Here is a 16415-nt window from a genome sequence, read left to right as displayed (position 1 = left end):
CGAAATGTCTTCAAACTTTGGCTGGCCACGAAACACAAAAACAACCAGTTTATTTTCTTCAAAAGCACTAATTTTGCGGAGCTTATGAATGTCTTATGAATTAAATCTGCAGAATGTTTATCCCATGAAGCGCAATATCAAAAAAAGCAGCGCATTCGTGCTTTTAAAGTTTGTTTTAGTTTTTTTTGTTTGTCTTTTGTTTTTTTTCCAGGAGTCGGGCATTCTTGAGCGCTGACAGACTTCAGCTCTCAGTCACTTTCCTGAGACTCATCCAGGTTCATGTGGACATGCTACACAGGTCACCTGTGACTGAAACCAGATCAAACCAGCCAGTAAATTCAGCCAGGCTCAATCCAGATGCTGCGATATACAAGACTAAAGCAAATGTTAATAAAAACACAATAAGAGGGCCAAGATTTTTCTCATATTTAACAGATCACAAGTGATTTACTGAAATAATATCAACAGGACATGCACCAACAATCCAGAGAGGAAAGGTGAGTCTGCATGTTATCACATTATTTGCATATTTCGCATTTTAAAACACTTCACAGGTTTACGACTAACAAAACATAAATCTAAAAACAGCTAGAAGCTTCTACGACTGCCTGGTACGAGTTTGATATTTTGTCATTTATAATATAAAACAACCATTTATCAAAAGAAGCATAAACACATAAATCACCTATAAAAGCACAGGCTCACAAACAGTTGGCGTAAACAATTAGTTATATAATGATTATTTAAATCCAGTTGCAAAAAGGAAATGCTGATCGTTTAAAAACCTGGAGGTGCTTTTGCACCAAGTGAAGATAAATCACCCCACAGTTGTTTGTTTCCACAATCCCAGCTCTCATTGCCATACAAAAACTATCATGCAATTACATGATCAGACTTTGTTATAAAAGTATGGATTATCAGAAAAATGTAGATATCAAGAAGGTGCGAGTTTAAATTTACATTTACAATTCTATACATTTTATCACATGTATAAAATATGTCGACTCCTCAGCATATCTTTGTAAAAAATCGGAAGATAAATAAATATAAGTCATTTTGTTCTACCTTAATCTCACTTTAAAAATGTGTTAATAATCTTTAAATTTGTCTCAACCTCTGGAGGTAATGAACATGCTACCTGTGACATCAGTCCTGCCCTCTGTTTTGACTCTGACCCGATTTCATCCAAGCGATATTATGAGCCAGTGGTCGTCATTCGGGAAATAAATTAGCTTCGACTTTTACCAGAGTCCAGCGCAGAACAGTTTCTGCTTGTGTGAGTTTATTCCCAATTTCTTTGTATGTTGGCTTCACATTTCCAGGAGAGCTTGCACATTCCTCTGAGTTTATATCCATTTCCCTTCTCTTTACTTTGGCTGAAAGAGCTGGCTAATTGTGTCAGAGGAGCAGGAATAAATAAGAGAGAGGACCATCGCTTCTGTCATTTGTCTTTGCAGTTAAAAGTTATTTTACACCCCGAAGTGTGTTTCCAGTGCCTGAGACGAAGTAAAGCCATATATCTCTAAAAAAAAATTATATACTATACACTTTTCTTTTTAAAAAACTACTAAGTTAGTCTTTTTATGATTTACTGTTCACTTGAATGATATATACAACAGCTTCAAATCAGCTTTATTCCTTCTCCAACCACACTTCAGTTAGTATGTAATGCTGCCTGCACACATGCACTGCAGTTTCTCTGCTGTATGTCTCGCATCAGGCTCAGTTTATCGCCATCAGTTCCAAGAGAAACTGCTGCACCCTCAAAGCACCACACTAGTAGTTTTTGCCAATTTACTAAAAATAAATTATACTTTACATCACAGCTGATTATTCTGTACAAGATATGCTGTTGTGTTTTAGAAACGTGATCATCTTTCCGGGCAGAAAGTGGTTTCCATTCATTTACATATGATATAAGAAGTAATCAGCAACAAAAAGCCAAAATGTACAGTGTACGTAAAACTTGCAAACACACTGCTCTGGTTCTATAATGCGTTTGAAGACAGCACTTGGAACGATTTGGACACAAAACCCTCTCGCTGCCAAACTCCATCTGACAACATTTGCTGACTTGAGGTCAGGCTGGCAGCGCAGTCTGGGCTGAGAGGGACATTCTTCATCTTATCTAAATGTGTGGTGGAGCACTCATTTCACCAGGCAATGGATTTTGGATGTCTTAGGTTACATATAATTTACCCATAACCCAAAAGTAAACACATCTAACGAAGGCTGGTGGACGAAGGTTTAACAATCTAATTTAAGAGGCAGTGGTTGTAGAGGAGAAGTCTGAAAGGCTGGCAAATCTGAGCTTGTGTCAAACAAAACAAAAACCTGTCACATGATGTGCATATACAGCAGTTTTATGTCACCTGTATGTGCAATAGAAATCTGAATTTTCCAGCTGTATAATGGCAGTTTCATGAGAGAGAGAAAGAAAAAAAAAAACACCCCCCTTGGTGTCCCCCAGGGGGGCTTGATGAATCAGTCCCCCGCTGAAGGAGCACAGTGCTCTTGGGTTTCACAACAACCCCCAAGTGGGCAGGACCACCACATCTCTGGCATACTTCACTCTCCAGGACAAAAATCCCTATCAGCTCGTGTACAGTCAAAACACACCCTCCAGACATGTGTAAGTGAAAGATAGAAGGAAAATAAATAGGGAGACATGCATTTCCTGCCAGGGAGCCACTCTGCAGCTCCGTCTATTTGTTTTGACATTCGTTAAGTTATCATTTCCAGGCAACGGACCAGCGAGGAACCTCCAAGCCTGAGGTTCACCGCCTCCGGTAGGGCAGTGTTTGCGAGCGGACGCCTTAACTTCTCCAAATTCAAATACACAGACGAGGCCATTATAAATCCACAACTGGAAATAAAGAAAACAGGCTTCTAATTCTAACACCAATGTTTGTGCTCGGCTCATAAAAGCAGTCATTTTCAAGGCCACTGTTGGTGAGCAGGAGCTACATATATCCACAGAATGGGGAAATGGCACTTAAATTTCTGGCCTTTATTAAACTTGAGAGAGCACAGGAGAAATGGAAAGAAGCAAATCTCTTCCCACGCTTACAAACTATATTTACTATATTTTCTGTCAGGTCAGCATGTTAGGAAACATGAACCCACAGGTATTACAGGTCCTGGTTCTGATTTCCTGCCATCATTTGCATATGAAGCGTGTCATTTGCTGAAGGTTTGTGACTTTGCTCCATGTGTTTTGGTGCAGGCTGGCTGCGATCGCGTTCAGGTACTGATACTTGAGCAGAATCAACATAATAGAGCTGCCTGAGGATATTTGGGCTGGTTTAGGTCCTATTGGTCTTAATTAATTTTCAGGAGAGGGAGCCCGAGTTTTCAGCTGAGTTTAAAAAGAACAGCTGCAGGGGGATTCAGCGCAGGTGATAAAATAGCAGTATAAATAAAACTAAAGAGAGAAAGGGAGAAATAGCCACTTCACACTGACATTTACTGGCTAAACTCTTAAAAGAGATTTATTTAATATCTTAAGACTTCAAATCTGTGCTATTTTGCAAGAGAACATGTTAACACTATAAAAAAGGTATCACGGCTGTGAGCAGTTCCATTGCACATCTGTTTTAGGCAGATGTATCAGGGATAGAAGGTAAAAATAAAAGCAAATACCACAGTTGTATCTGCCTGCAGCAGTATTGTGCTGTGGCTGTAGAGGAGTTGGTGTTTCACTTGTACACTTTGTCCCTCTTCTTGCCCCCCCCCCAGCCGCCGCTCAGCTGGACAGGGTTGTCTCGGAAGGAGATGCGCTCCTTTTTTAATGGAGCAGATGTGACTCGATTAGGAGATGGACGCTCTCCTCCTGGAGACAAAGTGGAAGAGGATCGTGTCAGTATTTCACATATAAAAAGGAGCAGTGTGACATCAATCCATCACAGACTTCAAATGGCAACGCATGATATTCTCGCTATTCTAATGACATTTTCGGCGGTATGCACTCGTTGCTTTGGCTTCCCTGCACTGCCCTTTAAATAAATGATAAAATAAAACAAAGCAGGTTTCTATGGTAACTTCTTATCAGAATACTAGTGTGTCTATTTGTGCACGCCTCATGATTTCTTCCTGGAAGGACCGCACTGAGGAATTCACAGAATTAATGAAATTCCTACTTTCTACCAGGAAAAGTTGATTTGGCTTAAAGTGAGAAATCCCAAGAGCAGAATGTTAAAGGGCATTATTGTTACCACACAAGTTTGACTTCCTGTACTTGAAAGGGAAGAACACTGACTTAATGTTGAGTAACTAAACTCTAAAAAACAAACAGCTGGCTAACAACTGGGAATTTCTTACTTTTAGAATGAGCCAATGAGGAATTAGAGAGAGTTTCATTAGGAAAAGTAAAAGCTTTAATGAATGAGCTAAAGGTTGACTACTTCAGTTTGGAGCTAAAGTGTGTCTGTGGTTTCTGACTCAGTGGACAGTAAAGACTTAAGCGTGAGCAGATAGGTTTAGTGTTTGTGTGCTCTGTCTCCCGGGGGCACGGTGTGCTGTACCAGAGCCCCTTCCACTTCACCTGGGGATCAGTACAAAGCTTTTCCAACACACAGAACAAAGGCGGCGCTTCTACCGGGCATGATGCGTTCCACGTGTAGAGCTGTCTCTTATACACATCTCGCAGCGCAGGTACTGACCCAGCTCCAAATATCTGCACAGCTGGCACACTGTATAGAATATCCCTCCTTTCACAAAGTCATACCGAATGGCAGCTTTCTAGTTTTTGATTTCACTCACATCAGAGGTGTAAGACTTTGCCTTTCCCCCTCTCCTCATACTTTGTGTAATGTAGTTTAAAGATAAACCGCCGCAGTCTTTAGTGTTTATTTTCAGAAACTTCAGTCCGGCTTTGGCAGCTGAATTTAGTTTATTAAAGACTTTTTGTCCAATTATCTGTTCTAAATCAAAAACAGAGTCCAAAACCTGATGCACATGTTGCTAATTTGCAGTCATGCTATTAAATGTAGAGATAAACAAAATGGCCACACATTTGACCCAACCGCTGTGACCAAACAAATTGTTTTCGATCATTTTACTCCTATTATGGTTGAACAGCGGACAGAATTGAGGGAGCAGATATGCAACTTAAGTGGTTTCCTCTGCACACGTAATGAAAATATTTTGTGAGCCTGGAAACGCATTTTATGGCACCGTCCCAGCGAGTGGTGAGTATCGCATTGCAACAGGTTATAGAGTAGGTTATAGAGTATTTATGTAGTCTTTACTGCTATGGCAAACTAAGTGAACCCTCTAACTTTAAACATTGACTTTGATGTGTGTGTGTCACTTCAGAGGCAAAGAATATACGACTTTATGATAAATAAAGTTTGGTTTTTTTGAGTCATGACTCGTGCACGCTGACTATAAAAAGCATTTGTATCAAAGAAGCTGCACTCCTGTTTTCCTGATTCCCTGATTTAATTCATTTCCTGTGATATGAACTGGTGTAGCACAGAGACCATTAGATGTCCTTTCCAAGTTTATGAAATATCTAATTGGCTTTTTGAGAAACGCTCTTGCCTTACACATACATTCATATTTCAATTTGCCCTACACAATTTCGATAAGTAGTGTTTTCATCAGTGCGGACAAAGAGGCTTTCTTTCTGCCAAGGCTGCACTCTCGAGGAGAACAACAGTCTGTATGCCTCGCACGACCACATTCGCTCCCGCCGCTGCTGCTGCACCTCGTGGATATCATTTTGAATTCATCATCGGAATCCAATTTGGCTTCGTTAACAGGGACAGGGCTTCTCCTTCACTTGGATTCCTGGGCTTGTTTAATGTGATCATCTGCTGTCAGCCCGTCAGTAGCATCTTTGTCACTCAAACTCCTGAGCCCCACTTCCCCTGACAGAAGGGCCAGTCATTCTTCACTGAAAGGACTGACTTTTTTTTTTTTTTTTTTTCCTCTTTCAGCCCGTTTCCTGTCAGAAGAGAAATTCGCGGCACTCTGTCCCCGGCCCGACCCTGTGGCACCCCTCCCCTCCCGCAGCAGCCGACCAGTGGACTCAAGTCTGGGCTGAATAAGGAGCCGCCTTTACCCCTGCCTCTTTGCACTCAGGTCTGTGTGACCTGAGACCCGCTGGTCCAAGTGTGCAAACACTGAAACATCTGTACACACATGTACTAAATGTATATGTACTACATGCATGTGCACATACAGGAATGTACACAAGCTTCTTTTACGTTATGGCAGTCTGTGATTCTACAGGTTTGAGCAAGAAATAGTGAGTATAAAGTAGTATAAATACAAATGTATGGTGATACTGATAAATGTGCATAGGTAACCTACCTTCTGTAAAAAGCAGGTACAGTGTTTTTGCTGTTATTTATATTTAGAGTTGACTTTATAACTTAAATTGGATTATTTTTACGTTGTTCTCTGCAGTAAACAGTTACATTTTCTGCAATATCAAACATTTTTATTTGTCTATCTACCAATCTACTTACTATCCACAGTATGTACTGCACAAGACCTAGCTACAACCCTTTTAAATAACATAAATGTGTCTATTGGCCTTTCTCTGGATTACCAGTTTTTATAAGAAAAGCTTAAAATAGAGTGAGTGACACAAATAATTTACCCTAAGGGAATCATTCTCCTAACGTTCAGAGCATTTTAAGAAAATACATATGTGTTATTCGGATTCTGTTCACAGTTTGGTTTAAAGTTCCCTGAAACACGGTGATCCTCTGTAGAAAAATGGCTGGGAAGTTGTCAGGACTCACTTGCATGACCCAAAGAGTTTCTGCGAGGATAATTTCTCTCTTTGCAGGGCTGGGCAGCTAAGTTGCTGTTGGCCCACAATCCACTGGCGTGATGTAGACGTTCTGTGTACCCTGGGTCAGCCTGCACACACAACACGCAGAAACACACAAACACACACACACACACACACACACACACACACACACAAATGAGGCCCAACATGACACGTCTCACGCAAGCAGTCCAGCATTTTGAAAAACACTCAACAAGCAGCGGCTCTGCAGTCTGAACATATCTAAGGAACAGGAGGAAGGGGGCGGCTCCGCAGCCTGTGATCATAACTCAAACTGCTGTATAACGGCACAGGGAGACCTGCGGTTTCTGACTTCAAAGACCTCACCAGCATCAGTATCATTCTCGGGTTCAGACAAACTGCTCCAAAGTGACACTGGGATTTCTGTAAGTGAAATGAAGAAATTGCAGCCAGTTGATCCAATTGAAAGTGTCACTGCGGAGCTAAACCTCAGACTCACCCACCCCCCACTTTCTCTCCTACAACGTAGGACATGGCTCTGACTGGTGAAAGTAAATACTGCATACCTTCACATACATGCAACTACCCCCCTTCCAGAAAAGAATTCAAAGAAAAGATTCAAATCAAGATTCATTGTCATTCATGTCGAAGTGAATGAGGTGCAGGGGAGAACGGGAGGAGACTGTACTCACCACGAGCTGCACTCTGCCTCCGTTCAGAACGTCTGAGCTGATCTCCGGTAAGAAACATTCGCTGAGAGTAAGACGAAACATGTTCAGGCTGTTAGTGTACTCTGTGCATTTCAAATCAATTCAGTGGTTTCCCATTTTCAAGTCTATGCAGTTACCTCTGACATGTCATAAAATAAACATAGATGCCGTGGATGATAATCTTAATGTGTATTTGTTAGGTAGGGCAGGGGGTAGCACAGGCCTGTTTCAATACACACTGGTTATACTGAAGAGTCATTCAGGTGATTTTCCCCTCAGTATTAAATAAAATAACTATTAAAAATAATAGATTTTACTACATTTCCATTCATCAGCTGATTAAGTTGAGAGAAATCGAATGGGGAATTATAAATAATGTATTTTATGAATATAAAAATAATGAAACCAACCCAACACTATTAAAAAGTCTTTTAATAACAGTATTGGGTGGATGTTTGCTGAATGATGTAAGTTTAAGACTTGCATGTAAGAGCACAGTTTTGTGACATCACAACAAGGTCCAATACGCAACTTCAACTAGTTTGATGTGGAAACTTGAAACCTCGACACTCATACACTAAGATTGAGTGTCAAACTCGGTCCAACTTTTTAATGAAGCAGGAGATATCGCGTGTCGAGTAGTTAAACTTTAAAGATAAAAAATAAAAGCAGATTCATAAATTATGGATTATCCAATAAAGGAGGAGGAGGATATGTAATTTTAAGAATTTCAAAAGAGGTAACCAAACTTTTCTGTGGAAAAATCCTATCAGACAAAACCAAATAATTGATGTCTTAAAACATGTCTTTAGGGAATCTTTAAGAAACGATGCCAACAGTGAGAGGGGCTCATTAAAAGATCAATTACAAAAAAAACATATTACTTCTAGTGTTATCTAGCCATGATAACACATGATCCACCTCTGAGATTTTTTACTGTTGAATCAAAACTTTTGATTCTACAGCAAAGTGTCCTCCTAGATATAACTAGGGGTAAAGTAGGACATACACTTTCCTGTAATTTGGTGATGCGACCCTTTAAAGCAATTTTATCTACACAACACACCCACCTCATGAAGTGCCTCACCTCTCTGAGTCCCTGTCAGACCGGTCAGCTTGTCCCTGTGTCACTTGCTCCGTCTTGTCTGCCTGGCGAAGGCCCAGCTCAGCCTCGCTCGCTGCACTCGACAGAAAACATCACATAAACGTCACGGGCAATTTGTTTGTTTTTTTTTTCTCCAACTCCTCTTGTCGGTTAAGTAACTTAATTCCTGATGACAATGGTAACAAAGAACGAGTGTGTCGGATAATAAGTGAACGCTGGGGTGAAAGGTGTTTCTAAATGACAGGAAGCATAATCAATACTGCAGTGAAGGGGTTCTGTTAACATATGCTCACCAACAAATAAACAGCTCGTGGGCCTGATCTGTAGCAATGCTTGACGTGTTTCAGGGTAATTACAGTCGGCCAGGGATCCCAGTGCTGGGAGACAACAGTTGTCAAAGCTCCCTGCATCTTATGTTATTGGCTTAAGGGGATGTATTTGTTTGGAGGGTTGTGTAATACTGTAAAATACATTTAAAGTTGCTGAAAGATGCAACAGGAGAGGTTCTGCTTTTTCCCCCAACAATTGTTGGGGCTTGTGGTTCGTTGTAAAATTGAATCTAAGCAACGATCCAACAGTTTGTTAAAGAGAGAGAAATCTGAAAGGCTGCTGATTTACGAGTTATGCTGAAATCCCATAATAAGGTCGTAATTCAAAGTAAACATTTACGTTGCGCTGACAGTGGTGCTGCCATAGACGGGTGTAAACTGATAATGAATTTTGACAGCCCAATGCTGGAACTAATGATGCATTTATTTAAGCCATTTACTTGCCTTCGCTGAGCTGTAAAAAAAAAAAAAAAAAAAAGGGAGAGAAAAGCTTTACAGTTTTCATGGGTTAATTGAGAAACCCCACTAAAAACGTCAAGTGATAGATGCTTCCCCCCGGGGCAGCAAAGACCAGGAAATGGCTACTCGCACTTCTCATAGCTGAAAATAGACGGAGAGACGGGGCACTGTCCAGAAAAAACCCCCCAGAGAAATATGTTTTTAAACAGCAACGTTCACATAAACTATAATACAGACAATGGTTCTGTAGTGTCTGTTCACAGTTCTTATATCTGTCATTCATATTGTAGGATCCCATATAAGACTGACGACACATTTGAAATCCCAGACATAGTGTAGCAAACACAAAGACACAAGATGAGCACCATGAAAACATGAAAAAAGTTGTCATTTATGCTGCACTCCAGTAGCATGAAGATACTCTCCTCTCCCTTTTCCCCTCTGAACCCTCCACTAAAGCCCCCTCCTGACCCCGTCCAACCTCCTGAATCCCCCCCAGTACTCCTCCAGGACATCAGGAAGGGGCCTGTAGGAGTCACGCCTGTTAAGAGGGGCTCTTAAGCACATTAAGTGATCTCGTCTGTACTGAGGTGGAGAGAACTGTGACTTAATATCAGAGAGTTGGAGAAGAGGAGGGCGGAGGCTTTGGCCCAGGGCAAACCAGCTCGGTGAAGGAGAGCCACCTCCCCTCCAACATCACTGCAGAAACAAACAACACATGGTCAGGCAATGGATCAGGAACGATGCTCTGCATGAGCTGATCACCTTGTGTCGTTGTGAAGGAGCATCCTGAACAGTTATCGTCATCAAAAAGAACAAGCAGTCAGACGATCAGACTGTAAACAATCAGCTGTAATGTTGGCAGTAATTCAACTCTAATAAAGCCGTGTGTACACAACTACAGTAGGTTCGGTGAATCAGGAAGTGAATTCAACCATGAAGTCAGTCTGTTTACAACAGACAAATTGGTTTGTTGAAACAAACTAGTCCGACAAAGTCCAGCAGCCACATCTAAAAGCAGAAGTGTTGGGTGAAGTTGAAGGTGAGGCCAAAAGCGGAGTAAAAGTGGAATAAATCACAGGATGGGGATAACAGTGAACATAATCTCACACAATCTCCCCTTGAAAACATTCATAGTGTTGTTTAACTGGATTTTTATCAAATCCATTTGAACAAAAAGAAAATTGTAATACACATTAGGGTACAAATCTTAGTCTGTCTCTTTACACACTCACACGTGTTTGTGTAAATAAACAGCCAATCACCAGCGTTATTAGAGCTTGGTCCAAGCATGCTGCATGCTGATTGGCTCCCTGACACTGATGAGATTTACCCATTTACTCCTTAGGTGTCCAAATTTGGTGAAGAATGACTAAGCATTTTTTCAATCCTCAATAGTATCAAACTAATCCGGATCGAAGTGTGACACCCAAACGTAGTTGTACATACAAAAAGTGACTGAAATGGTCGTGTGAAGACTGAAAAAGGAAGCGTGAGCTTCTTTCTCACTGCTACACAATGTTAATCGCTGTGTAACCCAATTTTTTGGTCTCAAAGGGGGTTTCATACACTGTTAGATGACTATTCTATAAACTATGAACTATTCAAACTATTCAAACAGTCTGATAAGAGCTTAATTTGATGAATGAAATTTCCATTAAGCTTTTCTTTCTCTTCCAAATAGTTTGACTAAGCGTTTGGTTTTTTTACACTATCAAAATAAAACACAAAATAGGTTGTGATACAGTAAGACCTCGACATTTTAACAAGCTTTTACCAACCACGTAAAATCACCTCTAATACAGCTGTGAAAAGAAACTATGCTGCGTCAAGTCAATGGTCAACATTCAGAGAAACGACAGGCTTGCTATTTGCTAAGACTTGTACTTGCCCTAAAGAATGTGAAAGTTGACTTGAGATTTACTCTGACAGACCTTTCTATTTAAAACAGATAAGCTAAGGCTAACCCTTCCACGTTTTGTATTTTGTTCATAAGCCATTTAGTTGGAAAATATAGCACACCATCACGAAAAGCGTTTTGAGAATCCTGTTTTCATGGCATTTGCAGAGTGGCAGAAGAATCAGAGCGTGTCTGAAATATGACTAACTCAGTGTTTTTAGTTGGATGTCTGTCTCTGTGAATGACTCAGACTGCTGCCCCACTGTACACTGGCTCTGCATGTTTCCCTCTTTAGTGTGCCAGAGCATCTCAAACATATACTACGCGGAGAGAGCTCCACTGCCTGAGATAAATAGAAGCTCGGAGATTACGGGGGTGAAATTGAATGCATATGAATGGTGGTAAATAGTCTGACTTTAAGTTATTTTGGATGATGGATGATAAACAAGATGATTGTGTTTCAGTTGGACTTTGTAGAGGACTTGAAGTGTGAAATCGAGTTAAGTGCTCAGGAGGTAGAGGTTCCAGGCTGAAATAAAAATATATACCCTCGTGTCCTCGTGACATGAGGACGGATGTTTGGTAGAGCTGGATCTCAGTTTGGATGGAAAAGGAAGGTTGTGTGTGTGTGTGTGTTTCTGTATAAGGGGTTTGAGTGTAAGGCATTGGTTTAAAGTAAGGAGAAGTGAAACAAGGAGAAATGCTTAGAGGCATATAACATCTTCAGCATCTGTAGTACCCAGACACTTGACAATACAAATCATCTATTAAAAAAAAAAAAAAAAAAAAAAAAGGGAAGTGCATGTCAATATTTTTTGCCTTTAAAAGAAAATGTCTTGCGGCTCTGCTCCATTCTCTCCCTCTCTGTCTCTCTTTCTGGGTATGTAAGCCGATACCCATTTCAAGTGGGTTACTCATGTCCAGCACATCCACACAAAGAGCCCGGATAAAATAAACACGCCGCGTCGGATATCTTGGAAAGAATCTGTCATGGGTTTGGGACTAATCACCTCCAGAAGGGGCTTGACTCAAAGCCTGAAATGTTAGCCCCTGCCGGGGAGCGCTGGCTGGGCCGGGCTGGGCTGGCTAGGCCCCGGGCACTGGGGATGGATCCGGAGGAGGGGGTGCCTTCCACAGGTCAGGACCAGGGGAGCAAGAGGGGAGGCTGGCCTGGGCCCATTTACAGAGAACCGGGATCACAGCACCATGAGCCAGTTCCCGACACGCCACCTCTGCTGCCACCGTCGCCACTGCTTCTCGGTCACCCTGTAAAAAGGCAGCAGGAGTCGTCTCCTCCAGAACCGAGCTGGTTAGAGTTACACATTTTACAGGATGGGATCAGAAAACCCACTGAGGACAAGGGGTATTAAGCAGAGGGAAGGGTTATGCTCTAACCACTGACCCCTGTTACTTTATCAGCTGATGTAGCTGCTTCACTTCATTCCTTGCGAACACCAGTCCAGTGTGATGAATTGTCAAGACAAGGGTGGAGGGGAGAGATAAGGATACTGGAAAGAAACAGAACTGGAAATATTGTTGTAACGCAATAGGTTATTTGGATGGAACCGGTCTTTAACTGCCAGTTGGCTGAGAGCGTATCCACGGCTATATCGTGCTCAGACATGATTCCAGTGTCAGGAATCGCAGTTTAGGAAAGTTGACATAATAAACTTGCAGCTCAAAATGAACACGTGATAACATAATGATGCTGTCGCACTCAAACACAAATAATCTGCTGAAAAACCTTTAACAGAATGCTAAAGATAAATTTGTCCATTTAACTTCGTCGATTTGCGGACGGCTGACCAAAATTCAAAAAAAATTCTTCTGAATCTTTGAAAACACTGAAATAAGTTGTTGCTTGATCTTTGGCTGCACAGCAGTGAATCAGTTTGAAGGAAAACAAGGGGACTGCTTCACAACTGCTGCACGAACAAATTAATTAGGAGATCCACCCAAAAGAGATAAAGTGGGATGAAAAACATCCCAAAGTTGAAGGTACGACTTGTTCCATTTCTTTTTTTTAAATGAAACATGAAATGACAAGCAGACATGCTGTATTTCTCCACAGCTAATCAAGGGGTATTTCATGCTTATGGCAGCATTGGACTTGGACCAGAGAGAGAGAAAACGGTCACTTCACCGCCTGTTGGCAAACACTGTTGTTACAATGTCCCCCCTGACTGCTGGATGACCGCTCGTGTCGTGCTCTCTGGATGTGAGGCCTTGACCCCAGTGGGTGGGGGGCTGGGTGAAGGGGAAAGATGGAGACAGACCCTCATGATAAAAGCCGACTTCCCCCGGTCTTCCCTCCTGCCCTGTCTCCAGCTTTTCCCTCCCTTTTAAGTCCGGCTGTGGATGTCACAACTCCAAATCCTCTCTGCACCTCGGGGCAGAGCAGGAGGCCACAGCAGAAAAAAGATGGAGAGAGAAATATTCCTCTTCTCTGATTATCAGACTGCTTCACATCACAGTCAGCACTTTTGAAGACTGAATATCCATAACAATAGGAAGTAAGTTTTGAGAAAAAAAACATGTTATTTGTGATAAATTCGAATTTGTTTGGCTCTGTGAAACCACATTTACAGTCCCGAAAAATGCTACACAATTGGGTTACTTGAAAATTGGCAAAGTGGCTTAATCGTAGCTGCTGGTTGCAGCCAAACTTAAAGCGAAATGATCATTTTAACCATGATTCCTACCACTAAGAACATCAATCTCATAGACCTAATATGTGTTTCTGGTATATATTTACATTTTTTTAATCTGCTTTTTGTCTGCTTTATTGGCACCTACCTGGACGCACAGGTATATGTATGGAAGAATGAATGTGTGCAACATTTTCATCATAAAATTATTGTAATTCCCAAGCCTGACTGTCTGACCACTTATGTTTCTTGCCCTGTCATACTTCACTGTGACAATGCCACTGTGTTTTCAGATCTCAACATCTTTGGTGAATACAATGAAATAGAAACAACTGCAAAAACTATGAATGTAAGACCCAGGTTGAAATGAACTGGAATTGTCTTTTACATCCATTCTTGTCCACATTTCTAATCTCAAGTCTGCTGCTCTTTTCCAAAAGACATTTGTGAGCACTATTTACACACATTGCAAATGTTTTCAGCAAATTGTAGATATATTTCTATGCATTTCATGCGTGAGCCACGAGTACAATACATGTGTGCATTAGTTCAACATGTCAAGATTAGCAGTAGTGGAAATTAGCTGGTGCAAATTGCAGCTTGTATGTTGCAACTTTGGTGAAACGGGCCCCCGATCTGTACAGATTTTTCAATAAAAGGTACCCCCTGTTGCTAAAGGGTTACCAAATGTGTAGCATGTCTTAAGTCCTACCTTTCATGTAATTTCTGTTGTGTGGTGCAGGCCTGTTTCGTGCCTCCACTGGACCCCGCTGGTAACTGCAGTTTCTGAACAAAGCGAGGCGGACAGAGGGATCTAGGAGAATAAGAGAAAAAGGGTCAAAGAAGGACAAGGCAGACCTAAAACCAGAAGCAGAAAACCAGGACCTAACATTCGGAAAATATTAGAACAGCTCTCTGGTTCCACTGAGGCAGATGCCATTTGGAGTTACAGCCGACATAGACCTGTGTGTTGGTGGAGCAAGATGACAAGAGCTCTGCTATTGGAATCATGCATTTGCAATTCTGATCAAAGAGCAGCCTCCCTCTACACGAGCGTGGCATGATAAATATGGCAGGACTACTGTTTCTTGGAGCAGAGCAGAGGTGAGGTCACCTTTCACTGTAGCCGCACTCCGACACCACAATGAAACAGAACGAAAGTCTTCGTGGGATGAATTGTCAAGAGGTTTCTTGGCAATCGTTATTTCCTTTGCAGGCTCTCAAATAAAGCCCAATAAGAGACGACAGGCCCTGACTTCTGCTGTCTGTTATGGCTCGTTAACGTACATGGGGTGGAAAGGTTCGCTGCTGTTGAAGCACGGTTGAAGGAACAAAGATGATAATGATAAGAGGCAAAAATTAGTTTGGATTTTTTCCCTTTTAGAAAATGGATTTATGTCATAAGAGGAGTTCCTCCCATGTTGTGAGGGATATTTGGGGTTCAAAGATTTAGAATGAGGAGACAGACAGAAACATTAGTTCAGGTGTAGACAGCTTTGATACTTTTATGGACCGACCAAATTGGTTCGATACTATCTACGATCGAAAAATGCCACGTCATTCGATACCAAGTTTCAGTACCTAAGGAGTAGAGGAGTAAATCTCATCAGCGTCAGTGAGCCAATAAGCATGCAGCATGTTTGGACCTAACAATGCTGGTGATTGGCTGTTTATTTACACGAACATGTTTGAGCGTGTTATGAGATCGAGCTTGGAAAAGTAAAACTAAAATTTGTACCGTTATGTGTGTTGTAATTGTCTTTTTGTTATAATGGATTTGATAAAATTGTTTCAGAAAAAAGTATTGTTAAGAATCGGTATCGGTGTCAGGACCAATATCGAAAATTCAACGATACCCAGCTCTAGGTGTGGAGGGATCACTGAGCTTCAGATTTGAGCTGATTTAGGAAGAAAACCCTGAGAGCTTCTGCCTTCGTAATCTTCATATTTGGTTATATATCATATAGCATTTAGCTAACAATAATGTATCAGAGTGATTCTGTTAAACCTGAAATATTGCACGTACAACAGAAAAGCTCATTAACCTCATACAAATCCCAAATTTATAATCCTACCAATACAATTCTACACACACTGACCCCTAAGTTTCTTCTGCTGTTGCTTCTTCGACTTCATCTTCTGAGCTCTCCTCAGCATCAGATGAGCTGTGTGGCTGTCGGTAAAGCCCCTGGAGACAAAAGGACAGATGTGTCACACAGAAAATCCCTTTCAGTGAAATAACAACACACATACACACACGTCATGGGGACAAAAAGAGTCAAAATCTAATAATAAAAACACAACGTGGATGATTTACCATTCTTCCAGAATCTTTTCTGATCTTGCAGTGAGACCACTGAGCACTGAAGATGAGGCAGCAGATTTGTTTCTGAAATAAAGAGATTTTGTCCTTAAAAATATAAAGTGAGATGCAGAAGTGTACAATTTCATGTTTTCTGATATTGTTTATAATATGATGGTTATACGGTACTAGG

At 41.3% G+C, this 16415-nt stretch overlaps 1 protein-coding gene across 1 annotated transcript in view; it reads right to left on the bottom strand.

Annotated features, from left to right (window-relative positions):
- Positions 1-16415, bottom strand: part of lrriq1 (leucine-rich repeats and IQ motif containing 1) — a 37259-nt gene continuing 20844 nt past the window's right edge. Inside the window, 7 exon segments of the mRNA XM_087180173.1 lie at positions 1-3832; positions 6756-6876; positions 7462-7522; positions 8567-8657; positions 14633-14734; positions 16020-16108; positions 16238-16309. Coding sequence (XP_087036299.1) covers positions 3699-3832; positions 6756-6876; positions 7462-7522; positions 8567-8657; positions 14633-14734; positions 16020-16108; positions 16238-16309 — 670 coding nt within the window. The 3' untranslated portion in view covers positions 1-3698.

This window comes from Seriola lalandi, unplaced genomic scaffold, assembly GCF_002814215.2.
Source record: "Seriola lalandi dorsalis isolate HSWRI2012SDOR001 ecotype SW California unplaced genomic scaffold, Sedor1 jcf7180002054894, whole genome shotgun sequence".
NCBI lineage: Eukaryota > Metazoa > Chordata > Actinopteri > Carangiformes > Carangidae > Seriola > Seriola lalandi.
Note: the sequence above shows the minus strand (reverse complement) of the source record. Positions and strands in the feature narration are given on the sequence as shown.